The sequence below is a fragment of the Cibotium barometz genome, chromosome 43 (assembly GCF_041138505.1).
Source record: "Cibotium barometz isolate CiBa-2024 chromosome 43, ASM4113850v1, whole genome shotgun sequence".
Taxonomy (NCBI): Eukaryota; Viridiplantae; Streptophyta; class Polypodiopsida; order Cyatheales; family Cibotiaceae; genus Cibotium; species Cibotium barometz.
Window position 1 is genome coordinate 28788569 of NC_141088.1, and position 27500 is coordinate 28816068.

At 44.5% G+C, this 27500-nt stretch overlaps 3 protein-coding genes and 1 pseudogene across 11 annotated transcripts in view; 2 read left to right on the top strand and 2 right to left on the bottom strand.

The window, feature by feature from the left end:
- The window catches only part of LOC147613768 (uncharacterized), an 86969-nt gene that overhangs the window by 31091 nt on the left and 28378 nt on the right, over window positions 1-27500 (top strand). The gene's annotated exons all lie outside the window — the stretch shown is intronic.
- Window positions 1148-9870, bottom strand: LOC147613770 (uncharacterized). 6 transcript variants are annotated; one of them, XM_086781742.1, is made up of 7 exons: window positions 9590-9870; window positions 9254-9326; window positions 3716-3789; window positions 3116-3189; window positions 2753-2862; window positions 2456-2526; window positions 1148-2220 (listed from the first exon to the last, which is right to left on the bottom strand). In XM_086781742.1, the coding sequence occupies exon 7, from the start codon at window positions 2195-2197 to the stop codon at window positions 1163-1165; it is 1035 nt and encodes a 344-aa protein (XP_086637868.1). In that variant the 5' UTR covers window positions 2198-2220; window positions 2456-2526; window positions 2753-2862; window positions 3116-3189; window positions 3716-3789; window positions 9254-9326; window positions 9590-9870; the 3' UTR covers window positions 1148-1162. The 6 variants fall into 6 exon arrangements, 5 of the variants coding, with proteins under 5 accessions (XP_086637868.1, XP_086637869.1, XP_086637870.1 ...); XM_086781743.1 differs by having other exon boundaries at window positions 3673-3789; XM_086781744.1 differs by lacking the exon at window positions 9590-9870 and having other exon boundaries at window positions 3673-3789; window positions 9254-9465.
- Window positions 10619-11307, top strand: LOC147613771 (uncharacterized; annotated as a pseudogene).
- LOC147613772 (uncharacterized) lies at window positions 11321-15353 on the bottom strand. The gene has a single exon (XM_086781757.1). The coding sequence runs from the start codon at window positions 15187-15189 to the stop codon at window positions 13378-13380; it is 1812 nt and encodes a 603-aa protein (XP_086637883.1). The 5' UTR covers window positions 15190-15353; the 3' UTR covers window positions 11321-13377.

Consider the following 27500-nt stretch of genomic DNA (forward strand, 5'->3'; position numbering starts at 1 on the left):
TTCATTCGGCGACGTCCAAGGAAGTGAACCAGTGGGAATGCTCGGATTCGGTCTTTCCTCTTCTTTGACTACGATCCAAGGTTTGCCAACACCTCAAGCGGAGGGGGCTTGGCCGCCTTGACCGAACAACAGTCTGGTGCTAAGAACAAGGACAATCAGATGGAGAAGACTTGCCCGTGTGGCAAGACAAGGCATTTCTGGAGGAAGTGTCTGCATGCAGGTTTTGAGCAGCAAGGGGTGTACAGAGAGGTAGACTCCAGGGCTATGGATCATTATGTGTTCGGAGATTTTGAGCAGCAAGGGGTGTACAGAGTGGTAGACTCCAGGGCTATGGATCATTATCTTTCTTCTCCATTGACTGTTGTGGATCTTGGTCTTGTGGTGCATGAGCAGCATGTACCGGATGAGGGAGATTTTGCAGTTTCTCAGAGATCGGCTAGTGAGTGGTTGCAAGAGTATTTACATGTCAACTATGGGTTGATATCACATGCACTGGAGGATAGAGTTTTTACTCAGGTCCGAGGTATGTGTTCCTATGGGTTGATGTCACATACGCTGGAGGATAGAGTTTGTTCTCAGGTCTGAGGTATGTGGTCCTATGGGATGATATCACATGCACTGGAGGATAGGGTTTGTACTCAGGTCTGAGGTATGTGTTCCTATGGGTTGATATCACATGCGATGGAGGATAGAGTTGTTACTCAGGTCCGAGGTATGTGTTACTGCTTGGCACAGAGACTTCACCGATCTACAGGAGGACAACAATTCTACATTCACAGGGAGCATGGCCTTGGGCGGGTCATTGTGGATGATCTCATCAGCTTTGATGGTGGTTTTGACCACATCAGGATTACTTCACAGTCGGAGTGTGAGATGTGTGATTCAGGTTGGCAGGTCAAGAGGGGGATTGCTATATCTCAGAAGAGTTCGAAGTTTCTTGTGGCCTCTAGAGTACCGGAGTGCAAACCTTCATCTTTTCCGATGGTAGTAAGTAAGAAGCATTCAGCTCTTGGCGATGAGTTGATAGATGCTTCAGGAGTCCGTGAGCTTGGTGGATCTCTGGAGGAGATCAAGACCAACTTGCCGGAAAGGCTCTTCGGAGGGTTTCTGATTCATCCCGCGAAAACTCATTGGCGAGCAGGTTTCCGCTTGCTGCGGTACCTCAAGGCCACCCCGGATCGTGGCATCTTCCATGTTTTCCAAGTGCAACAACACCTCCTGTAACTCCCAAGTCCTCAAGGGGATAGACAGGTATATTATGCAACTCCTCCTCACTGTAAACATCCAAATCTGCGGTGAGCTGTCTTCTTTTCTTCCTTTGGGCCTTCACTTGTACATTTTGTATATTTCTCCTGAGTGTTCTACCACTGCTTGAAGTACCCCTTATTTGCGGAAGACTCAGCGTGTATCCTTGTGTGGGTGTCTCTGTCACCAAAACCCGTGACATGGAGAGCTTCAAGTGCTTGCGCTGTTCAGCAAATTCCAGCACATACAGAAATTTCTCAAGTGGCGCATCATCTATCTTGACGATCGGAGAGAAAAAAAGCGACTTTGATGCTGCATCATCTCGATAAAAGAAAACCGACTGATTATAGTTACTTATAAACCCCACTATAGACTCATCATTCACCATATCGCCATAGAGTTGCTGTAAAACTTCTATGCATTTTTTTCGTTCCGAGGGACTATTCAAGGCCTCTTCAAATGATCTCGTCAGCACCTTCCACTGCCAGTGACCTTTGCCCTCTCCATTCCCATAAACTCGAGCAGAAAGATTCCTTAGATCTTGGGATTGGGTGATATCGATGATAACCATATCTGTGAAGCTGAATGCTCTGCCTGAACCTCCGGACATATACTCGAGGGTGAAACCTAGTTTCTTTGCAAGATCATTCACCTGTGGAAACAGAATCTGTTCTAAACATCCACGAATTGCACACTCATCTGAAGCAGGCTGTAGGCCAGCCCTCCACACGGACATCATATTAACGTTTCGCTTCTGAACATCATCGAGTCTGCTAGAAAGATCAGATGCCCTCGCCAAGAAATTTGGCCACTCCCTAAGTTCTTTGAATGTCCTTGCATTCACTGCTTGCGTGCGCCCGCTAGACTGTCTTTGAGAGAGTCTCTGGGGTAAGTGCGGAAGGGGAGAACGGGCGAGTTCTTTATCTGTCATCAATATCCCCTGAACAGCCATACCCAAAATATTGATTTTTGAACCTGAAAACAAAAAATCAAAGGATAAATCCTTTTGAAAGTTATACGCATGGAGCTCAAAAATGCAACAAAGACCACGACAAGAACAATCCAAAAGGTGTTCTTCCTGCTGCAGCACAAGCTACGCCATGTCTAAACCTAATCGGACGTACCTTTCATGTGTCATAACAGCAGAGAGATGACAGGACTATCTTTATGTCTCCTATCATTCAGGAAAATGCAGAGAACGAGAACTTACAATGACACAATTATGGCCCTTTCTTTGTCCAAACTTGACGGTGCAATAGCAATCAGCAAGATCACACAACCCTAGGAGGGATACCCAAATCAGAAATAGCATTAGACAGCAAACAAATAAGCCCCTGTAGCATGCCATCAAAAACTCACAACTGAGGTGTGTAATATATCCAGCTGTGCCAATGCCATTTCTATGTAGTGCATATGCATCCATGTGAGCTATTGGCTAGAAGCGAGAAGCTGACTATGCGTGTTCAAAACAAAAGGTTGCTAAGACATATTCATAGCAAGGAAAAACCTGTTGCTTCTCATTCAAGAGGATGTGGAGAACAAATACTGATGCAACAGCTATTGCCCTTTCTTTGTCTAGACTCCACGGTGCAACAGCAAGATCCCTAGGACAGATGGCTGAATCAGAAACAACGTTAGGCAGCAAACAAAATAGCCACAACAAACCTAAAGCATGCCATCAACAACTCACAACTAAAGCGTGTAATGTATCCAGCTCTATCTAAGTAGTGGATATGCATTTGTGTGAGCTATTGCCTAGAAGCGAGAAGCTGACTGTGCATGTTTAGAACAAAAGCTTGCCAAAACATATTCATATCAAGGAAAAACCTGTCGTTTCTCACTCAAGAAGTCGCAGAGAACGAGTACTTACGATGATGCAACGGCTATGGCCCTTTCTTTGTCCAGACTCACCAGTGCAACAGCAGCAGCAGCATCGCCACAACCCTAGCACAGATGGCCGAATCAGAAACAACATTAGGCAGCAAATAAAATAGCCCCAATAAACCTGTAGCATGCTATCAACAACTCACAACAATAGCCCCAATAAACCTGTAGCATGCTATCAAAAACTCACAACTGAGGCATGTAGCGTAACCATCTCTGCCAGTGTCAGTTCTATCTAAGCAGTAGATATGCATGCGCATGAGCTATTGCCTAGAAGCGTGCAGCTGACAATGCATGTACAGAACAGAAGCTTGCTAAAACATACTCATACAAAGAAACACATGCTGTTTCTTTCGCAAGTCCAAAATAGCCACAACAAACCTAAAGCATGCCATCAACAACTCACAACTAAAGCGTGTAATGTATCCAGCTCTATCTAAGTAGTGGATATGCATTTGTGTGAGCTATTGCCTAGAAGCGAGAAGCTGACTGTGCATGTTTAGAACAAAAGCTTGCCAAGACATATTCATATCAAGGAAAAACCTGTCGTTTCTCACTCAAGAAGACGCAGAGAACGAGTACTTACGATGATGCAACAGCTATGGCCCTTTCTTTGTCCAGACTCACCAGTGCAACAGCAGCAGCAGCATCGCCACAACCCTAGCACAGATGGCTGAATCAGAAACAACATTAGGCAGCAAATAAAATAGCCCCAATAAACCTGTAGCATGCTATCAACAACTCACAACAATAGCCCCAATAAACCTGTAGCATGCTATCAACAACTCACAACTGAGGCATGTAGCGTAACCATCTCTGCCAGTGTCAGTTCTATCTAAGCAGTAGATATGCATGCGCATGAGCTATTTGCCTAGAAGCGTGCAGCTGACAATGCATGTACAGAACAGAAGCTTGCTAAAACATACTCATACAAAGAAACACATGCTGTTTCTTTCGCAAGTCCAAGGCATGGAGCTCATACATGCAGCAACGACCAGCAAGTTGAAACAACGAGAAGAAACCAAAAGTTCTTGTTTCTGCTGCAGCACAGACTACGTCATGTCTAAACCTAAGAGGGTTTCCATGACAACTCTAAGAGATGGGCACTCTTTTCGTTTGCTATCATTCACGAAGACAGAGAACGAGTACTTACAAGTTACAATAACGCTATGGCCCTTCTTTGTGGAGACTCGATGGAAGACCCTAGGAGGACAGCCGAATCAGAAACAAAAATGCACAGGAAAGAAAATAGACACATGAGACCTGTAGCATGCTATCAACAACTCACAAGTCACAACTAAGCTGTGTAGCATAACCAGCTCTGCCGGTGTCATTTCTATCTAAGCAGTGGGTATGCATGTGTGTGAGCAATTGAGTAGAAGCATACAGCTCACAATGTGTATATAGAACAGAAGCTTGCTTAGAAGTTTTTACATCAAGAAAAATCCTGCTGTTTCTTTTCAAAAGCAATACGCACGGAGCTAAAAAATACAGCAAGAAAAAACCAAAAACCTGCAGCACAGGCTATCTATCCCATGTCTAAACGTAAGAAAATGTACCAAGGGAATGCTTATAATGACGCAATGGCTATGGCCCTTTCTTCGCTGAGACTCGATGGTGCAGCAGCAAGCAGCAAGGTCGCCTCCACGATAGGAGGGATAGCCCAATCAGAAACAACGTTAGACAGCAAACAAAATAGCCACAAATGCAATAGTGCGAGGAATTGGCTAGAAGCGTTAAGCCAAAAAATTTCGAAAGTCATAGGCATCGAGCTTAAAAATACAGCAAAGACCAACAATGAGAGCAAACAAAAAGTTCTTTCTGCTGCAGCACAGGCTGCGCCATGTCTAAACCTAACAAGACATACCTTTCCTCTGCCATGACAACTATGAGAGATGACGGACTCTCTTTATATCAGCTATCGTTCAAGAAGATGCAAAGAACGAGTGCTTACAATGACAATGGCTATGGCCCTTTCTTCACCGAGACTCGATGGTGCAACAGTGAGCAGCAAGATCGCCCCCACGCTAGGAGGGAAAGCCAAATCAAAACAACCTTAGACAGCAAACAAAAAAGTAACAAGAGACCTTGGCATTCTATTAACAACACACAAACTGAGCCGTGTAACGTAACCAGCTCTGCTGGTGTCATTTCTATCAAAGGGTGTTTACACGCCGCCATTAGCTTACCCACGCAATGCTCGCCCACAAGCAGGGATGTTTCCAGGGGCTGGCCGACTCTCACTGGGCTTACATACACCACGGCACACGCAAGAAAGGACAAAGGTTGCCAGTGCTTCCCATTGGTGCAGAACGCAATTGGGCAGAGATACTTGGGGTTGGGGCAGCCAATACCTCCTGCCCAAATTTTCTGCGATGAGAACGGTGCCTTGCTCCTTTTCAACCTGCACCTATTTATGTCTGCTCTTGTCACATAGTCGGAAGCGTACTTGAATTATTCAATCATTCACTTCACAAAAGAGAGAGAGAGAGAGAGAGATTCGACACATCATTGGGGACCAGAAGATGGGCTGGTCCCCCCCCATAAAGATCATTCTTTATTACTAAGGGGAATCTTTTACAAGCACAAAAACGGGGCGTAAGCCCGTCCCTTTTCTATTTCTGCTTTCCACTAAGAGGAATTCCTTCCTCTTCTGTGAGTCCCTTTGGAAGCTCTCAAACGAGAGTCTATCTTCCAAAATCTTCTAGGAAGCCCTCACGAATGAGAGTCTATCTTCCTCGTGTCTATGGGTCCTTAGGAAGCCCTCACGTATGAGAGTCTATCTTCCTCGTGTCTCTTGGTCCTTAGGAAGCCCTCACGTATGAGAGTCTATCTTCCTTTATGATTGCATGGAAGCCCTCGCGTAGGAGAGTCTATCTTCCTCTATTTTTACTGTGGAAGCGAGGGTTTTCCCTTCATAAAAGCTATCATTCATGCTCAATTCATTCACGCAAATCGTTCATAGAAGAGTACTAATCATAGGGGACTATGTCCCGTAAGAATATAAGAGAGAGAGAAGGTGAGAGGCAAGCAAACACACAAACATGAGCTTGCTGTAATTTACTGCACCAAACCTGAAATCTTACCTGAGCTTGCTCCAATGTCGATTTGAAGCGCTTCTCCGCGACGAAACAGCCCTAAACTTTGTAGGCTCGTAGGAGAAGGATAGAGAAGCAAGAATCTATGGCTCCTCTGCTGAAATCAGCCCTAACAAAGGTGTTTAGGGGCTGAAACAGCCAGCTGCACTTTGAGAGTTAGAGGGTTTTCACCCTAACTCTCGCGATGAATCTCTTTCTCTTGCTTGAGAGAGCAATGGGGCTGCTTTGTTCTTGATGATGGGAGCCTTAGCATCCACATGCATCACAATGCACACCACCAAGCTTTAATGGAAGCTTCACTATCTTCTCCTTGCTACACTTGCTCCACACACTACTCACTCACACTAATGCAAGAGAGAAGGAGGAGAGCTCTTTAAATAGGGAGGAGGAAGCAAAAATCGCCATCATGAGAAAGAGGGTGATGTGTGTGAGTTCTCAAAAGGTAAGTGTGCCAAGTGGCACACTTACTCTTTTATAACTTTAACCATTCACTTTTCATTTTAAAAACTTTTGAACTATTAAATTAAATGTGCACTTTACATGCACATGGCCACACAAACTAATGCATTAACTTTTTGACCCTACCGTTTCCACCGCTGCGGGACCAATGCTTCAACACTTTACCTGCACTGCTCTGGCATCACCAGGTCACATTAGTCCCATTATGGAAACATCTAAAACTATTAAAAATAAGTAAACCTTTACTTATCCTAAGGCCTTTTAGGGCCTTAGGAGGTCTTAGGGACCCCATCTCATTCTTGTGCTTGTACTGTTCTGAGCCTGTCTTTCTGAGGCCTTAATTGCCCCTACATGAGGTCCCGATTTCCCAATCTTAGGAGCCGCCGCTGAGATGTTCTAACCACCGTCGTGGCACATCTAGGACCCTACTAACTATTCTAGTGTGCACACAACTACTGAGAGAGTACTCATAACTTAAAATAACAATCAATAAAAGAAAGTTATTTATTAAATCTAGAATTTCTGGAATAGTTACATCCCTCTTGGTTCTAAACAGTTGACCTCAACTGTAGAGCGTCAACATAACTATGCAAGATGTTTGGGTAGTCCTTAAGATCTGACTCAGTCATCCACTTTGCATCTAAAGGGGTGTAATTTTTAAACTTAACTAAATACTTCCTATGTAGTACTCCCGACTTAAGTTGTCTCTCCGAGTGGTGAATGATCTGTTCTGGCTGAAGAATGGAAAGCATTATGGATTTGCCAATGTGAAGGCAAATCTAATCTAACAGTCAAATCATTGACCTTTTCTATGATCTTAAAAGGACCATAGAATCTGTTGGAAAGCTTTAGAACTTTGCCTTTGCCGACTTGAATTTTAAGTCTAGCTTTGGCAAACTTAAGTAGAACGTTTTGTCCTACTTGAAGATCAAGTCTTCTTCTGTGCTTGTCTGCTTCTCTCTTTTGCTTCTCTTGAGAGCGAAGAATCGCTCTCTTAACTTGACTATAGGCGGAATCTATGTCACGCACAAACTCATCTGCAGCGAAGATGTTCTGCTTTGTAACTAATATGGGAAGCAACATGGGCTTCCCATATATGACTTCAAAAGGAGCTTTACCAGTAGAAGAGTGTATGGTATTGTTATAAGCAAACTCGACTAATGGTAAATACTTCTCCCATTCTGATTGTCTATCTGCTGAGACATAGCACTTTAGGAGATCTAATATCGTAGCATTAGCAATCTCACTTTGGCCGTCTGTCTGGGGGTGGTAAGCTGAGGAGAAATGAAGTTTAGTCCCCATGTTCTCAAAAAGTGCTTGCCAAAAGAGACTCGTCATGCGAGGATCTCTATCGCTGACGATCATCTTTGGCATACCATGATGCTTAAAGATCTGTGCAAGAAATATTCTTGCCATATGATCAGCTTTTATGGTCTTCTTAACTGGAAGGAAATGTGCTTGCTTACTGAATCTGTCTAGGATCATACATATGGTCTGCATGCCATATGTTAGCGCATTGGGTACATTTGGAGAGCAAATATGCTCTCCAAATGTACCCAATGTGCTTACATAATGCATGTGGACCATATGTATGGTCTGCATGCGCTATGGTAGTGCATTGGGTACATTTGGAGAGTGTATTTTCTCTCCAAATGTACCCAATGTGCTAACATAGCGCACGCAGACCATACATATGGTCCGCATGCACTATGATAGCACACTGGGTAGATTTGGAAATTTTATTTGCTCTCCTAATTATTTGAATCCACTACAATATGGCATGTGGAACATACATATGGTCCGCATGCACTATGGTAGCGCATTGGGTACATTTGGAGACCGTATTTTCTCTCCAAATGTACCCAATGCACTAACATAGTGTATACAGACCATATGTATATAAATGCTTGTGCTATGGTAGCACATTGGGTACATTTGAAGAGCAAATGTGCTCTCCAAATGTACCCAATGCATTACCATAGCGCATGCAGAACATACATATGGTCCGCATGCACTATGTTAGTGCATTGGGTACATTTGGAGAGCAAATACGCTCTCCAAATGTACCCCATGCACTAGCATTGCGCACGTGGACCATATGTATGATCCGCATGCTTGCTATGGTAGCACATTGGGTACATGCATAGAGAAAATATGCTCTCCATATGCAAAAAAACATAAGACAAATGGACAAATTATTAAGAGGACATACATATCGCACAAGCAAAACTTGGCCATGCAATGGCATAGCCTTGTGTCCGGCTCGTGAGGAGGTGGAAACAGAATCTCCACATTCGGCATGTATACCACATTGATGGACAGTCCAAAGTGTGCATGAGGGAGTGAGTTGCCGTGCAATATCGCATCTGAGCCCATATGCATGATGGTCCTCTTTGCAACTACGGTTGCCCCTTTGAATAGGTCCACTACATCACCCACTTTGTATGTTGCCATAGCTATAAAAATATTTAAAAATAGGTTATTTAACAATAAACCAATGTATTCTTAGAGTGAATAGAAGTGAGAGAAATAGTGTGTAAGTGTGTAGAATAGAGATAGAAACATACCCAAAGCAGCGGTGTTGTATGCAAAGGGTTGCTAGAGAAGATGGCTACTCCGGAGTCACGAACTGTAAGTGCTCTACAATAAACACAAGAACATTGAGAGAAGATGACATTGTTGAGAGAGAGAGAGAGAGAGAGAGAGAGAGAGAGAGAGAACATGCATGCACATTGAGATAAGGGTACATAAGCTTCAATGTGTGACACAAAAAACATAGGGTTTGAGAGTAAGGGAGAGTTGGATTCAACACCTAATATTGAGAGAGAAGAGAAAAGCATACCTTCTTGAATACGGGGGGGAAACAAAAATCAAGAGAGAGGCAAGAGAGGGAGGCATCATACCTTCTTCAATGTGCCCTAAACTTGCCCTTGCGGGTTAGATGGAGATGGGGTGAAGGTATGGGAGCTCAAAGGAAAGGGGTGGCATCAATCTACAGCAAGGGCATAGCTCTGTATTTTCATTATTTTAAAATATGGAGTGAAACGATGGCCCTGGGAAAAGTTTTATTTTGCCAGCGCTGTTATTTTCAGCACTTTTACTTTTAAAAAAAAGTCAAAATTGCTCAAAATTTCAGTGGTTACACAAAAAATGCTAAAATTTTCAACGTTAACCAGTGCTGGATTTTCTAGCATTAGTCAGAGCTACAAATATCAGCATTAGCCAAAGCTGGAATTTCCAATGCTTACATTAAACGTTGAGATTTTCAGCAGTATTTCCAACCAAAAAACTTTTTAAAAACTGCAGGGAAGGTGCATGGTGAAACAAGAGACCCACCTATCAACCACCAAAGGGAACACATGAGTGGGAGGAGAAATGGGTGTTATGTCCATTTAAGTTGTGCAAATATCAAAAGTGGTGGCGTAGGATCTCACTACAACATGTACAAAAACATGGAGAGTTTAATAGGGACATAGTTCTAAATCCTCCGCAAGATGACATGGTAACACCCATTTCCCATTGTTTTTTTTAGCCCATGTGATTATTTTTAATGGCATGCATGTGACAATGATATGTAACAACATGCAAGAGACGTTGATATAATCCCACATGTATCTATCTTCATCATGAGAGGACTCAAACCTGGCATGTATTGGAGCATATGGGGAGAAGCAAGCACAAGTGGAGTGTGCTATGATACCATCTAAAGACAATGTTGCATGTGAGATAGAAGATGATACAAATTTGGATGAGATGATAGAGGCCTTGGTTGAGACTGTACTCCAAGGGAAAGTAGAGCACATGATGCAAAGGGAGAGTTCATAAGGAAGACATGCAAAGAACCATTGTATGTAGGATGGAGGGTTTCAAAATTGAGGGCCTTATTGTCTGTGTTAAATTTGCACGCTACCTTTGGATGGTCGGATGCAAGTGTGTCCGCATTATTTAAAGAAATGCAAATGTTATTGCTAGAGGAAAATTGTATGCCCAACTCTCCAGGAGAAGCAAAGAGGACTTTAGCATATGTGGGATTGGATTACATGGCCATACATGCATGTCCAAATGATTGTGTCCTATATTGGGGGGGCTTGTCAAATATACAAACATGTCCCAAATTTGGAGTCAACCGCTCTACAGACAGGATCTTCAAGGAAGAGATGTGCCATGTAAGGTGTTATGATATTTTCCACTCATCCTAAGGCTAAGGCATATGTTTTAATGCAAATCTATTGCTTCACTAATGTCATGGCATGTGAAGGGACATTGAAAGGATGGCAAGATTACGGTTCCTTCTGACTGTGAGGCTTGGAAACACACAGACAAATAATGGCCAGAGCTCTCACAAGAGCCTAAAAATATATGCTTGGGCCTTGGAAATTGATGGTGTTAATCCATATGGAATGAAATCAACAAAGTGGTCTACTTGGCTAGTGGTTTTAGTGAACTATAATATCCCACCATGGTTGTGCATAAAGAAGGGGCACATGATTCTATCCTTTATTTTCCCTAGAAAAATAAAGCCAACAAATATTCAAGTATATCTTGCCCCTCTTATAGAGGAGTTGCAGATCATGTGGCATGGTATTGATGTGGACGACAAATCAAGGGTTGGGTGACATAAAAATTTCAATTTGAAGGCAATTATGATGTGGAAAATGCATGATTATCTAGGGTATGGAGATATTTTCGGCCTATTTGTCAATGGTCACCATGCATGTCCACCATGTGGAATGAGTCTTAAAAGTAGAAGCTCTAAAAATCTTCACAAAGTTGTGTGTGAGGGTCACCAAAAGTACTTTGATGAAGATAATCTGCAATGTCGTAATGTGGTGGAACCAAAACCTACAATGAGGAAGGCTAAAGATTGGTATGATCAGTGGGAGCCATGTGAACCCAACAAAAAGAAGAAAATCCTTGGAATGAAAGGTCTCAATTTCTTTCATACTTTGCCCTATTGGCACCATTTGCTAATCAATAATCTTCTTAACCCAATGCGCATATTCAAAAATGTGGCGTGTTTGATATGGGAGCACATAATCGGCAGGTGCAACACTCATGGACAATGTAGGGACTTAGAGGTTATACACATAAAGGAGCATCTATGGGATAATAACGATGGAGTTCTACCACCCGCACCTTGGGTGATAAGCAAAGTGGAGGAGGAAGTAGTTAAGCGGATAATAGAGGGGTTGCGTACACCAATGGGCACAATGTGCTCCCTCAAGGGATGTTTTACATTGGACGATGACCTCTCGGGTTTGAAGACTCATGAATGGCATAAAATGCTCTAGGTATGTTAAGTAAATTTTATAGTATATTATTGTTCCTACAAATTTTGTAGTATATTATTGTTAAGTAAGTTCTATGAGCATTTTGTAATTATAGTTCTTTTTGTAGTTTGTTTTGTTGGCTGCAATAAATGGATGCTTGAATGAGGAAGTGCACTTATGCATCTACAAGCTAGGGGAATTGGTGAGGTGGGTCTCCCTCAAGGAAATTGACCCACAAACCATTGTGCGTACTAGAGAAGATGCCATTCCAATTGTGTGTCTAATAGAGGAGCACTTTCCAACGAGTATCTTAAATAGTAAACTTGCTAGTGCACCTAGTTGATGCGGTTCAACTTGCAGGAGCAGTGCATGCTCATTGGATGTTCTTTTTAGAAAGGTTTATGAAGACTTTGAAGGGATTTGTGAGACAAAAAGCATGACCAGAAGGATCAATGGCAGAGGGGTGGTTAGTGCAAGAGTCATGTGTGTTTATTTCAGGGTACCTTGCACATAAACATGCCTCACTTGTGGAGTACAAAGGATGATGATCGGGTTGTGGGTGAGGTTCCACAAGGAAATGGAGTTACAAAGTTGTGTTTGATGAGGCCATGAGATCAAAAGTCAATAATTATTGCATGATGAATAGCAAAGAGATGCAAAAGTGGTATGAGTGGTATGAGGAGAAGAATGTGCCATGCCATGATGACGGTAAAGAACTACACGCCGAATGTGTAATGCTATTATCTGCAAGAAACACAACATGAGCTAGCATGAAGATGATGGCATGAGAATGCCTATGAGAATGTGGATGTCGATGGATATGGAGATGTGAAACCCAATGTAGATGTTTGCCGATGGATATGGGAATGCTCCATCAATATCGGTGGACGAGGCTAGTAGTTCTTGATACACAAGATTAATATCTAGTGTCCACATGCACTCACTGCGGTCAAAGATGTTGAAGACGATCAACCAATGGTGTCATTTCCCTGTGTCAAAATGTCTCTCCATTCCTCCTAGGGAAGAACTACCCTCCATAGGCGTACCACAGTGACAACCTTACATATACCAGGTTTGTGTTCCTATGCTCGAGGCACATGGTTCTGCCCCAATGGCAGATCTTACATCTCCGAGAGAGAGAGAGAGAGATGAAATGAAAATGAAATGTTATATTAACCTCTTCAAAAGGCCAAAATGACCTATGAGACCAAAAGGTTACAACTGGTGAATCTGATACAATGTCTGAGTACGAAAAGTACAAAGAACTGAAAACGAAAAATGAGAATAGGAGGTGGGGATGGGGTGAGAGCTGATACAATGGGTGGGCTGATACATTGGGGGCTCTCTCACAGCAGAGGCATCATATACATATACATCAGTATCCAAAGACAATAGAGGCATCATATACATGTACAAGTACATCAGTATCCAAAGATATCTCTCATCGGACGATGACGTATAGTATCAATGTCCTCCATAGTGAGCACTCTGGCGGGCCGGCTCCTATGTCGCGCTAGTATGGTGTGGATCTTCTGCCGCAATCTGCGCCGATGTCGAGAGGGCCCCCTCATCTGGGGGCGACGGGACCGCCCCAACTCTATCGCCCGATCAAGTAATGTGCCTGTGGTGCCGCTATGCTGAGGGGGCTGCTGGTCAGATTCCCTAGTCTGTGATGACTGAAAGAAATCTGTAATCAGACGCTGTATCTGTATCTCCCTCTCTGGGCCCCTCCTCAGGAGGTCCTCTCTGTGTCTGCGTATCTCCAATAAGTATAGGCCGAGGCATCTCTGATCCTGGTATCTCATGACCCTACAAAGTGGTCCAAAGCCCTCTCTGAATAGACAGTGAAAGCGGCCTCGTATCTCATAGTACACTGGGCAATGACATATGTAGTGTAACTCTGTCTCAGGCTCCATCTGACACAACTGACAGGTCCTGAACTCAGCTGATACTCCTCTAAATCTGCCTGTCTCGATCTCTAGCTGGTGTGAGGATGTGCGTATCTGACCAATAGCACATCGAATCCCATGAGATAAATGAGTATCCATATATCCTGGTTTGATCACAAATCCATCCTCTGTAAGCTGGAGAAGATGCTCTCTATAGAAAGCCATCTTCGTACCCAACTCATGTGTAGGCTGTATCCATGTCCTCCTGATATCCAACTGAATCAGATCTTGCCTGATGAGCCTAGTAATCTCTGCCCTAGTGAGAGAGATGGAGGGAGCATCTAGAGAGTACTGAAATGGGGGTAATCTATCCATATTGAAGCCATGTAGCTGAAACCAAGATGTCATCTGTGCATACCAACATGATCTATCTCCCTGTGATGTCAACTGTCGTGAAGACTCTAGGGCTAATCGAGTATATCTGTCTCTAGGGAGAGTCCAGATGCTATGCATAAAAGAAACGGATCGAGTGAGCGCCTCTACTACCAACGGAGGGGCAGCGAGCTCCGCCCTAACAATGTCATGTGGTACTGAGGCCTTGGCCCTAATCATGCGAGAAATCATGGAAACCAAAGGCCTCTCTATACATCTCCATCCATCAGTACTGCCAGCTCTGCTGTGATGATATACTGAGGGGCCCCATATCTCTACTCCGTATAGCATGGCCGAAGTGACCAAAGTGTCAAAGAGCCATAGCTTTGTTCGAGGTTCCTGGAACTGGACCTGCGAACACATCCTCTCAAGCCTCCCCAATGTTGCATAAGCTCTGGTCACTCTCGTCTCTGCTGCTCTCCTCAAGGAGAATACTGGGCCACTAAAAACCACCCCAAGATAAGTATATGCATCTGTATACTCCACAGTCTCTTGACCATATGTGAAAGTGGGGGCGGACCTCCTAACCCACTGTGCTGTGGTGTTAAACACCATTACCTTGGTCTTACCAATGTTCACAGACAATCCACTGTCATGTGCAAATAACTGCAATGCATCCAAATGACGTTGCATCCCCTCTGGAAAATCTGAAATCAGCACAATATCATCAGCATATAGCAACAACGGAATCCATGTCCCTGCTAGCTGAGCACCTCTGTCACCCTCTCGCTCTACATAGTCTGAAAACTCATCTACATACATCCCAAAAAGAGTCGGAGATAGGGGACATCCTTGCTTCACCCCAATAATGGAGTGAACCATATCAGACATGCCTTGAGTAGTGCGTACTCGCCCCACAACTGTCCTGTATAAAGCCAAGATCCCCCAGATCAGCTCTGTGGGCACGCCCATGTCCTGTAATCTGCGTATGAGAGAGAGAGAGAGAGAGAAATGAAAATGAAATGAAATGAAATGTTATATTAACGTCTTCAAAAGGCCAAAATGACCTATGAGACCAAAAGGTTACAACTGGTGAATCTGATACAATGTCTGAGTACGAAAAGTACAAAGTACAAAGAACTGAAATGACAGAGAGAGAGAGAGAGAGAGAGAGAGAGAGAGAGAGAGAGAGAGAGAGACCCAAGGACTAATATTGAGTGATACCCACAACAACAAGATAATTTTTTTTTTGAAGGTTATGGACTTGCGAAACCGAAGCAAGCTAACCTCTAATACCAATGTGAGGTGCAACGGAATGGGGGATGCTCCAAGAATCTATGCTTCGCACAAAATCACAACCCTTATGTATATGTGTTAATGTTCCTTCTTCTCTTATAGACTGAAGAAGGAGAGATGCGATGATGAAGGTTTATGTGAGTGAGAGACGATGAAAGAGAGAGAGAGACAACTCCGTGTAAAAGAGTCCCCACCTCTATGGGCCCCCCACTCTATTACTAAAGTGGTATTTACTTCGTATGAATGGAAATACAATATGTATACAATGCAAACCTTCTAACCAATGTAGGATGAAGGATGGAGAGAGAAATGAAATGATATATTAACGTCTTCAAAAGGCCAGAATGATCTATGAGACCAACTGATACAAACTGGTGAATCTGATGTAGTGTCTGAGTACAAACAAAGGGTACTAAAAATAAATGTGAAATGTGAAACAAACTTTGAATACTCTAAATAGCTCAGTGACACTCTGGGTGCCGTGCTAGGATGCCTCTAATCCTCTGCTGGAGTCTCCGACGGTGGAGTGTGGTCCTCCGCCTCGGTCGTGGATGTCGCGATCTCCTGAGCTCAATCGCCCCGTCAATGAGAGTACCTCTGGTGCGAGTGGGGACAAAACTCTGCTCTAGTGGCTGGACCTCTAGACCCATTGATCCAAAGAACTCTGTAATCCGTCTCTGCGACTCCATGTCTCCTCAGTAAACTGTCTCTATGCCGGTGTAGCTCAAGTAAAAACAAACCTAGCCATCTCTGATCCTGATATCTCATAACTCTATCTAGGGGCCCAAAACCCTCCCTAAAATAAGCAATGGAAGCGTCCTCGTATCTCATAATATACTGTGCAACGGCAAATGTAGTGCAACTCTGTCTCTGGCTCTGTGTGGCATAATCTGCATATCCTGTTATCTGCGGCGGGTATCCCTCTGTATCTGCCCGTCTCGATCTCGAGCTGGTGTGATGATGTGTGTATCTGACCAATAGCGCATCGTAGTCCATGTGATAAATGTGTGTCCATGTAGATCGGGCGTATCACAAAACCATCTCCTGTGAGTTGGAGAAGATGCTCTCTATAGAAAGACATCTTCGTGCCCAACTCCTGTCATGTCCTCTTGGTGTCTAACTGTATGAGATCCTGGCGAATGAGTCTAGTGATCTCCATCCGTGTGATAGGCAGTGAGGGTGCATCGAGGGAATACTGGAAAGGAGGCAATCTATCCATGCTGAAACCATGTCTCTGAAACCATGATGTCATCTGTGCATACCAACATGATGTGTCTCCCTGTATCGCTAACTATTTGGAGGACTCAAGGGCCAATCTAGCATATCTGTCTCTATGTGTATCCCATAGACTGTGCATAAATGACACTGATCTGGTAAGAGCCTCGATATCTAAAGGAGGAGCAGCTAGCTCCGCTCGGATAATCGCTTGGGGTATCGAGGCCTTGGCTCTGATCATCGAGATCATAGTAACCAAGGGCCTCTCCATACTCCTCCAACTGTCTTGATCCACAGACAGCCCCCAAACCTGAACCCCATAAAGCATAGCTGAAGCGACCAAGGTATCTAAGAGCCAAAGCTTTGTTCGAGGTTCCTGGAACTGAACTTGCGAACACATCCTCTCCATCCCTCCCAATGCCGCATAGGCTCTAGACAATCTAGTCTCTGCTGCTCTTCTCAAAGTAAACCTCGGTCCCGTGAAGACCACCCCAAGATGTGTATGCATGAGTGTACTCCAGAATGTCGTGACCATATGTGAATATAGGCGCTAATCTCCTCATCCACTGCGGTGTGGTGTTAAACACCATAACCTTGGTTTTTCCCAAGTTCACAGATAATCCACTATCCTCCGCGAAACTGTGTAATGCATCTAGCTGCTTCTGCATACCCTCTGGTGACTCTGATATCAACACAATATCATCAGCATTTAACAACAGTGGAATCCATATCCCTGCTAGCCGAGCCCCTCTATCACCCTCTTTGTCAATGTAGTCAGAAACCTCATCTACATACATACCAAATAGTGTAGGAGACAATGGACATCTCTGTTTCACTCCAATGGTAGACTAAACAACGTCAGAAACCCCCTCTGGGGTGCGTATATGGCCAGTCAATCACTGAGCCGTATAAAGCCATGATCCCCCATATGATCTCTGTAGGTACCCTCAACTCCTGTAGCGTGCGCATCAATCTGGCTCTTGGCACCGTGTCAAATGCTTTGCGAAAATCCACAAAGCTACAATACATCCGCCTCCCATGTGCCCTACCCTCCTCAATAATAGCTCTGAGTGTAAAAATACGGTCCAGAGTGGAGAAACCTCTCCTAAAACCAGCCTGTCTTGCTGCTCGTATGCCCTCACTCTCTGCCCATCTACTCAGTCGCTGCTCAAGAATGGATGCATACAACCGTGTCAACGTGTGTCCTACCATAATGGTACGATAATTCTCTGGCATCGTAGGATCCCCTGCCTTGAAGATAGGTACAATAGTAGATAATCTCCAAGACTCAGGTAATCCCTCACACAACGCGGTTAAACAACCGTGCAAGAACCTCTAGCATGTATCAAGTGCTCTGCTACCAAACCCTCATGATCATATATATGCTCTCCTTGTCTTCATCCTGTCAATGGCCTTCTTCACCATCTCAATGGTAAAGAAGGTACTCGTATCTGGGCATGGTTCTGGGGGGTCTGGTAATGGTGGCTGTCCAGGTACAATATATAATGATGCTGCATACTGGCCCCATATGTCACGTGCACCACCTAGTGGAGCACGGTGACACCGCATGTACAATAGTTATCAGCAGTTACCCGCAATACCTGCAGTTGCCCGCTTGCATTTTTAGCAAAATCCCGCAGTTGTCGTATGCCGCTACGGAGAGTCTCCGGGTGAGCTATGGAACTGGACGAGCTAGACGCAAGTTTCAGATCTCAATTCTGAGGTCGGACGGGCGGAGTAGCGGAGGGACCAGTTTGGGTAAATTTCAGTCAAAATTGAATGGTTTTAAAACAACTAAAATCATTTGATTAAAGTGGAGGACAAACAAATGTGAGTCGGCTAAAATCCTAGAGGGGTATTTAAAGAGCCTTCTTCCTCCTTATTTTTCATGCATCAAGCAAGAGGAAAAGCCTTCTAGCGTTTCCAACACCTTCTAACAAGCAGTCCAGCAGCAGCAGACCAGCAGTCCGTACAGCCTGGAAATCGCGGCAGGATTCGCGGCGCAAATCACGGAACCTATTTTCTTGCGTAGCAGACATCTCCAACAGTACAGCAGCGCAGACGGAACGTCATTTGGACTTTTCGTTGAAGAGATATCATCAAAAAAAGTTCGCAGCCGGGTATTTACTGCCCGAACAGTGTAAAAACAGCTGGTAAACATAAAGGATACCTTTTGGTATCCGTTCCCCATCCCAGTCTGATTTCTCTCATCCCGCATCATTGCTTTGAAGTGAGTACACACGCACGCACGTAAGCACTATCTGCAGTGGTGTTTTCTGTGTTCAGTTTCCTCAAGTTCCGCACAAGTGGGTGTGTGCCGACCGAGTCATTCATCAAGGGTTGGTGCATGTTACATTGGTATCAGAGCAAAGTGATTTCTCACTAACTCAAGCCTTCAATCAACAAGCAGCAGAGTGATTTTGTCACTAACTTAAGCAAGAACTAGGGTGATTTTTTTTCACCAACAACAGTCTTCTCCAGTAAGCAGCACGCAAAGCAAGTCACCATGACTACATTGGAGGATATTCGAGACCTTTTGATCTCAAGCATCGCCGACATGTCGGACAAGATAGAGTTGCTTACTGCTCAGGTGGATACTCTATCCACTTCAATTGTTCTGGTGCAGGACCAAGTCGAGGCCTTGCGTGCATCCACACCAGTGGGGGAGCAGAATCTTCAGCCCGTCCACCAAGCAAGCTTTCTCGCATCAATGAAGAAGAGGGAGAATCGGGACGAAGCCACGGATGAGGCTTCCGTCGACGAGAGGAGACCGACAATGCCTCTAATCTAGACCGGGACGGCCTGCAGATGCTTTTGCAACAATTTGCGAGATCGCAGCGTGAGGAGCGCAAGCTTCGCACAAAAGAGTTCCAAGAATTGCTTCGCCCAGCAGCAAGTGCTTCTTCTAGCACAAACCAGTAGCCTTTGGTTCACAGTGTGCCTAATTTTGTCAAATGTGATGGCAAATGCGACCATAGCGTAGTCACGCAGTTCATCCACCAGTTTGTGACCCACTTCCCGTTGGCCAAAATCAGGGACCGGCAAGATAAGGTTCACTTGGCAGCCCCTCATCTCACAGGCAAGGCGGTTACATGGTGGCAGCATTGGTCCGACTTACACACAGATCCCTATGTCGCACTTTGACTGGGACACCTTCGTCTCAGATTTCAAGCAGAGATTCTTACCTCCCCAGTTTCTTACCACATTGGAGGATGAGTTCGCTGCTTGGACGTAGTCAGGCAGGCCAGTGGTGACTTATTCCAGCAAACTTCTCACATTAGCACAGTTGATCGGGACTTCCGAGAAGGAGAAGCTTCGTGCTTTCACACGCGGACTGGATAGTTCCATCAAGTATTCCATTCGCAACCTCAACCCCAAAACATGAGGAAGTGTTGGCATTGGCACAATACAAGGAGCTTGAGCTCAACGGCGGAAAGCCAAGGCAGGCGACAGGTTCTGCCAACTCACGAGGAGGCAACAAGAGCCAGGCAGACAAGGCCCAAGCAGATAAGGGTAAGAAGACGAAAGTCAAGCAGACGCCCGATGAGAAGTAGAAAGCGGGCGTACTCGGAGGGTTTCTCTTTGAGGAGGAGCGGAAAGCATACATGGGAGAGCAGAGATGTTTCTATTGCCACACCAAAGGGCATAGGAAATAGGATTGTATGAAGTGGAAAGGCAAAGCTGCCACGACTGCAGCTACCCCTTCTACATCCAGAGTCACAGCGGCTACTCCAGCAGTTCCAGCCCCCGCTCCAACAACAAATGCAGTCATTCATCATGTCCCCACTCTTCACGCTCCACGCGTGTTGATGGAAGATAAGCAGAAGGGCGCTCCGCGATCTCGCAGTTTGCTTCGCGCCTGTGGCACTTCCCAGGGCCGCCAGTTTTCGGTGTTGTTTGACACTGGGAGTACGGAGGATTAGATTTCTCCAGCATTGGCTCGCATTTTGCAGTGCACATTCAGCCCAGTGGACATGGATGTTCATGGTTTCACCCCCGGCATTCGACTGTAGATCACTCAGAAAGCAGAGGAGGTGCAATTTTCCATCCAGCAAGCCTCATTCGAGCGGGACTTCTTGGTTGCCCCTCTCACCGGCTGTGATATGCTCTTGGGAAATCCATGGATGGAGTCTCACACACCAGTTATCTTTACCAAGGAGGCAATGTTACTCATCACAGAAGGAGTTGCTTCACCGATCACGATTGTGTGTGACCGACGCCTGCCAAGGATTCCTTTGATCTCCCATCTACAAGCCCGCAGGGTACTCCGGAATGGTGCAGATTGTGCATTATTGTATGTTCGTGTCCACTCGCAGCAGTCCACAGAGTAGACAGTTTCTTCTGTTGGGATTCAGCAGTGGCGCCAGGAATGGAACTAGGGATGGAGGCCCTCGTCACCAAGTACAAGCATCTCATGTTGCGCGACGGCTTACCTCCACAGCTTCCACCTTCCAGACCGGAGGACCATCACATTGAGTTGGTTCCTGGTGCATCACCACCTAGCCAGTTCCCTTATCGCTTGTCCAAAGCTTTGGAAGGAGAACTCGAGGCTCAATTAGCAGACCTTCTCAGCGCCGGATTTATCCGACCATCATCTTCACCATTTGCAGCCCCAGTCCTGTTCGTCATGAAGAAGGACAAGACCGCACGTCTTTGTGTGGATTATCGAGCCTTGAACAAGCTCACCATCAAGAACGAGTTTCCAATGCCTCGCATAGAGTATATCTTGGAGAGATTAGATGGAGCTAAGTTTTTCACAAAGATAGATTTGAAGAGTGGATACCACCAGGTTCGGATCTTCGACGCAGACATCCCGAAGACAGCATTCCGGACTGAACGTGGACATTTTGAGTTCGTGGTCATCCCATTCGGACTCACAAGAGCTCCAGGAACCTTTAACAAGACGATGCATCGCTCATTTGCCCCTCTCATCGGCAAGTGTGTTTTCATCTTCCTCGATGACATCCTCGTCTTCTCTTCGACTTATGAGCAGCACTTGTTGGATGTGGAGAAGGTCTTGAAGACATTTGAGGCCAACCAATTCTACGCCAATGCAAAGAAGAGCGAGTTTGGAGTGCAGGAGATTGCTTATCTCGGGTTCATCATCAGTGGAGATGGCATTCGATTGGATCCAGCAAAGATTCAAGCCATCCAAGAGTGGGAGCTGTTTGTGGGAGATCCCACAAACAGCTCAGCAGATTAGATCGTTTGTGGGCCTTTGCCAGGCCTACAGTAGACACATGGAGAATTTTTCTAATGTTTCCGCTCCTTTGATAGATCTTCTAAAAGGGTGCAAGACAAAGCGCCAAAGAGTTGCAGTTACCGGCAAAGCACTTGAGGCATTCCATGCTCTCAAGAAATTGGCAATGGAAGCTCCAGTCCTTAAGCTTGCTTCTTGGGACGAGCCTTTCGAGGTGGTGACCAATGCCAGCAACATCGCCATTGGAGCAGTTCTACAGCAGCAGGAAAGACCAGTGGCATATTATAGCAAGAAACTTGACAGTGCACAACGAAACTACTCAGTCTATGACAAGGAGTTGCTAGTTGTAATTTCAGCCCTTAAGCATTGGAAGCACTTCCTTTATGGGCGTGAAATTGTGGTCAAGACCGGTCACCAGGCAGCACTGAAATGGTTGCAGACCATGCCAAGCGCCAATTGGAGCGACAGATAGGCTCATTGGAGTCAAGTGTTCCAGCAGTTTGGCGGCATGATCGAGTATCTTCCAGGCAAATGTAGCAGATGCTCTCAGCCGAAAATCCGGCACATCGCAGACAGTTCAGCCCATCACAGTCATTGAGCTTGATGGAGTGGAGGTGGACGGCATGAAGGAGGAGTATCCTGATTCTGCGGAGTTTGGTACCTCTTACAGTCTTGCATTGACTGGTGAGCCCGGCCACTACAACATTCAAGATGGTTGGCTACTTTACAAAGGTCGCCTCTATCTTACATCTTCATACAGAGCAGTTGCATTGCACGATGCTCATGACTCTCTTGTTGGGGGTCATTGGGGCATCAACAGTACTTTGGAGAAGCTCTAATGCCAGTTCCATTGGCCACGCATGAGGAGAGATGTGTACGAGTATGTGCAATGATGCCAGACTTGTCAGAGAGTCAAAAGTTCACACCAGAAGATTCCTAGACTCTTACAACCGTTGCCCATTCCTGATGGTCCTTTCCAGGACATCTCGATGGATTTCGTGGGTCCTTTGCCTACATCTCACCCTAACAGGAATACAATGTGCTTCACCATTGTAGATCGCTTCAGCAAGTATGTGATGCTTAGCAAGGGTTTCACCTCGCGATTGGGACTCTTACACTCCAACCCGGGGAGACATATCTCAACCCGACCTAATATGCCATAAGAAATTGATAAACACAGACGAAGTGTCTCACTCACCTCTCCTGCTAGTCGAATTGGGGATTCCCTTCGTCGGTGGTGTCGTAGGAGAGCCCGTGGGAGCTCGATCTCCACTCCTCCTCCTCCGCAATGCAACTCGATCACCACCGTCTTCTCACTCTCTCTCTCACACTCACTCTCAATCACTTAGGCAAGCATAAACTCACACATGGCAATACATAGAGATGGCAAAAGAGAAGAAGAGAGATGGAGGCAAGAGCTTACATTCCATTCAAGAGAATACAAGAGAATTCCAAGAATACAAGAGAATTCCAAGAATTCAAGAGAATTCCAAGAATGCAAGAGAATGAATGAGAATCCCCACAAATTGGCCTATATAGTCACTTATGGTGTTCACACCTAGGCCGGCCATTGTCTAATTAGGTCCTCGGGTGTCCTAGACCACCTAGCTTTGCACAAATCCCTGACCTAAGGCCCCTAACCCCTCCAGCTAATCCCGTGGCGCACCTTTAATAGACAATCGGTGATCGCACACGTAAAATATACACATTACATAGCTCCTGCTTAATTCTCGCACATTGTGTCCACACGTCCAAAATAGAGAAAATGCTTGTAATGGCTGGTGTCGACACGTCAAAGTCTTCGAAAGGGTTAACATGCTCCCCTTCCTGATGCAGATTCCGTCCTCGGAATATGTCGGTGTGACGAATAGGTGAAGCCACATACATGGAAGCTCCAGTGCAATGGGAGGAGTTGGCGAATTCCGCTCGTTGTTGATATCTGCATGACAACATGAAAACGAGTAAAGTGTTTTCATGAAAAGAAGAAAGTTTAACAGTGAACAACAAAAGCATGCAATTATGAGCAGTGAGGTGTGAAAGCTGGTTTGATTAACATAATTGCTTCGAAGATGATAGTTAAAGCTATTCTTAGTCAGAATGTCGTATTAAGAGTGTCTATACCAAACTTTTAATAAAAGTATGCCTGAGGTTATGATCGTAGTCTCATCACATTCAAGCACATGAGCTATCTCAAGCTACATTCTAACTTCTAAGTCTAAGCAGACATGATTAAGCTTTAATAAGAGCATTATCTTTAGTGGACCTTTTATGACTTTTATAAAGTTTTAAATAAATAGGATGAAGGCACCACCCCAGAAAGACCCAAGCAATGGCTCAAAGACCTCCGTCAAGAGTATCTAAAAACCGCTAAGTATCTCAATGGCTATGGCATAGCCTCCTCCTTCTTTTAGCACAGTTTTAAACACAAGGTCTCACCCCATAAAGATGAAGGCATCGGTCCCAAGGTACCGTTTCTGGTGTCCAAGAGCCCTACCAAACACCTTGTATGGCGATGATTGTCTTCTTGGTCTTTCTTTTAATTTTTTCTTTGATACACATTTAAGACTCAAGTGTCTACCCCATGGAAACCAAGGCATCGGCCCCAAGGAATCCAAGGGTCCTACCAAGAATTTCACATGGCGATAAAGACCAATTTAGTTTAAAGATTTTTCAATATAGTTCATTATGGCTCTTTTTTGCATGAGTTTACCTACCTAGACTGAGAAAAGTAGAATATAACCAGAGATAACCTTTAGAAAGATGTTGTGAGTACTTGGCATACTCCTTTGGCAAGTTTAAGGTCAGTCATGGTATAGATAATCTAATACTAGTCCTAAGAAAGGGTGTAGCTTTAAAGATCATCTTCTAGCAAATCAGAAAATTTAAACCAGCAATGTGTGGTGCAATCATATGATAAATGAACAATTAAATTCACCACAAACTTCAAAAAGAACATTGAAAGAGTAGGTTATGGATACACCTGTTTAATGATCGTCTCCTGTGCTATGGCGGTACATGAAGTTGAATTCCTCCTCTTTTTTGGCCTTGGGTTGTCAACCGCTTCAGTTGGTTCTTTAAGTCTTCAAAGTTGATGTGTATGTATGTGTTGAAGACAATAAAACTCTTTTTGATCCTGCAAAATACTCAAATAAAAGCGCATGCGGTGCTTTTGTGCGTGGTCTTTATGCTGTGGAATGACAAAATGATATTCGATTTGAACAATGTCATTTCTGAGTGAATCGTGCATCAAGCAATCGAGGAATTATTTCCAAGTTTTTCTAAATTCTCTGTGTTGTGCGTGCTCTTGCGTCTATATATTTTTTATGTTTTCTATTGTTTTTGGATTTTTGTGATTTAGAAAAGAATCAAAGAATGTGCAAGCTTTGCACATAGAGTATAAATGCTGTACATGTCAGGATAGGATATTTCCTGACAAGCTCCCTCTTAACGGAAACATTTTAAATGTCTGGGAGCAACAATGACCATAAATGGCCTCTTTTGGGTCTCAACATCAAACTTTGGATTTGCTTACTTTGGTGTAAGCTTGGTGAAGCCAACCTGTCCAAGTATCAATTTGAAGGGGCCTGGGTGATGATATACATGTCAGTACTTGAGGCGTGTTCTCATCCAATTGAAGAGGTGGCAATGTGCTTGCATAAGAGCGAACTTGGATGGGAAACTCTTCATGATAAATGGGCATGGCTATCTCGCTTTGAGGCTCTTTTTCACTTAAGATCTTTTGTGCACTAGAGTGATTTGATGTTTGGATGGATAAAGAAGCTGTTTGGCAAGCAGGTGTATGGATCGTTGACGTAGAAGCTTGGTCTAACTCTCCCCTCCCTAAGTCATGTTGTACATTCAAAACCTTTTTAGGTCGCCAAGTTTGTTGAGATGGGGATGTTATAGACATGTCCATAGGTGCTTTGCCTTTATCCACTTTTGTTGGAGTGCTCACTACAAGTGAAGGTGTCACTGTCTTTTTTTGGGGATAGGTACCCATTTCCACGTGGTACTTCGACTATGGGTCACTATGGATGTGGACATTGGAGAAACCTTGATGTATTTCGGATGGGATACTATGGTCGTTGGTTTCTGTTTAGGGACCCAAATCCAAGAATTTCCTTCATAATACTTTTGAGCTTGTAGTAGCTTCTTAGGAATCCATCGAGAAGTCGTTTGTAGCCTTGACCGTTTGCGTCTGCGGCGGTGACTACCATTTCTCCTCCTTCTAGGCTTTAATGGATTTTCAGATTTAATATTGGGAGAAATTTGTAGAACTTCTTGGGAAGTTTGTTCCATATTAGATGCACACATGGAGTTCATAAGTGGAACTTTCGTGGAAGTTTTTTTTGTAGAAGACTTGCACTCAGGCACTAAAGGAAGCTGGGGTTTCTTTCGATTACCCCTTCGATTTTTCTTTGATGATGATGTTGAGGTTGAAGCTTTTTCTTCACAACCTTTCTCGAGAGTTAGCTTTGGCAACTGTTCGTGTGTAGGTTGTGGGGATTGAGAATCAAAAGCATTCTCCATATTACCCTTTGCCTTGACATCATCATTTGTGAGCCCAATGTCCATATCCCAAGCAGTTTTGAGTATGACCGGCTCCTTGAGTTAACGTGCAGGCATGACCAAAAATCTTACAACCAAGTGCTGGTTGTCATAATGGACAAGACTCTTCAGAAGACCATGCACTTTAAGGTTTTTCTTATTGAGAATAATCACTTTCTCTTCACTTGGTTCAAGCTGAGGTTTACCCAACTGACTCCAAGCAGCAAAGGAAAGTAAATTATGACTAGCTTCTTCGTTGATTTTCTTGATGCGCTTGGGCTAGTTGGAGATGGTGGGATCGGTTCTTGTAAAGATTGCATTTCGTTTTCTTGGGCTATTTGTGGAGTTTTTGTAGACTTGGTAGTCTCCGTCATCATTTGATTTGTACAGCCCAATGAGTTTTGGCTTGAGTCTTGGCTTGGCTCATCTTTTTGGGGTGCCAAATTTACTGAGGATGAGGCAACAGAGGTGGTTGGTTCAGATTCTTGAGCAGGCATAGGACTCGTAAGTCGTGACCGCTCACTTTGTACCACACTCATGAGATATTTAGTAACCTCGGGCAAGTGCTCAGCATCCTTCTCAGATACACCGAGAAATAATAACATTTCTTGCCAGCTTAGGCTATATGACTGGAGCGTAGTCAAGTCCCGGAGAACTTGTTTTTCAATACTGTATTGCCAGTCTTGGGATTTTAACAATCCACATGTCCATGTGCCTAAGGGACCTCTAGAAATTAGTTTTGATGTGGAAGGTCCTGTGGTGGCTTGAGCTGCTAGCCTTTGTTGAGCACATAGCTCAATTTCCATTATCCGTGCTCTAATAGCGTTCCACGAGTCTTCCACTGCCTGTATTTCCTCTTTGGTTCGGCCATCTGGCATGAGCTCTTGAGCTTGGTGGATGTGCGAGCCAGTGTCACTGCTACTAGCTAGCGAGTTGGTAGTAACATCCTTTGGACCATCATCTTGGGATCCATCGGAGGAACCGCAAAAAGGCGTGGTATCGCTCAGTGCTAGCCGAAGATTTT

Bases quoted from the DNA above. Each gene is read 5' to 3' on its own strand.
- LOC147613770 (XM_086781742.1), bottom strand. From the start codon at position 2,197: ATGGCTGTTCAGGGGATATTGATGACAGATAAAGAACTCGCCCGTTCT.
- LOC147613772 (XM_086781757.1), bottom strand. From the start codon at position 15,189: ATGGGCGTGCCCACAGAGCTGATCTGGGGGATCTTGGCTTTATACAGG.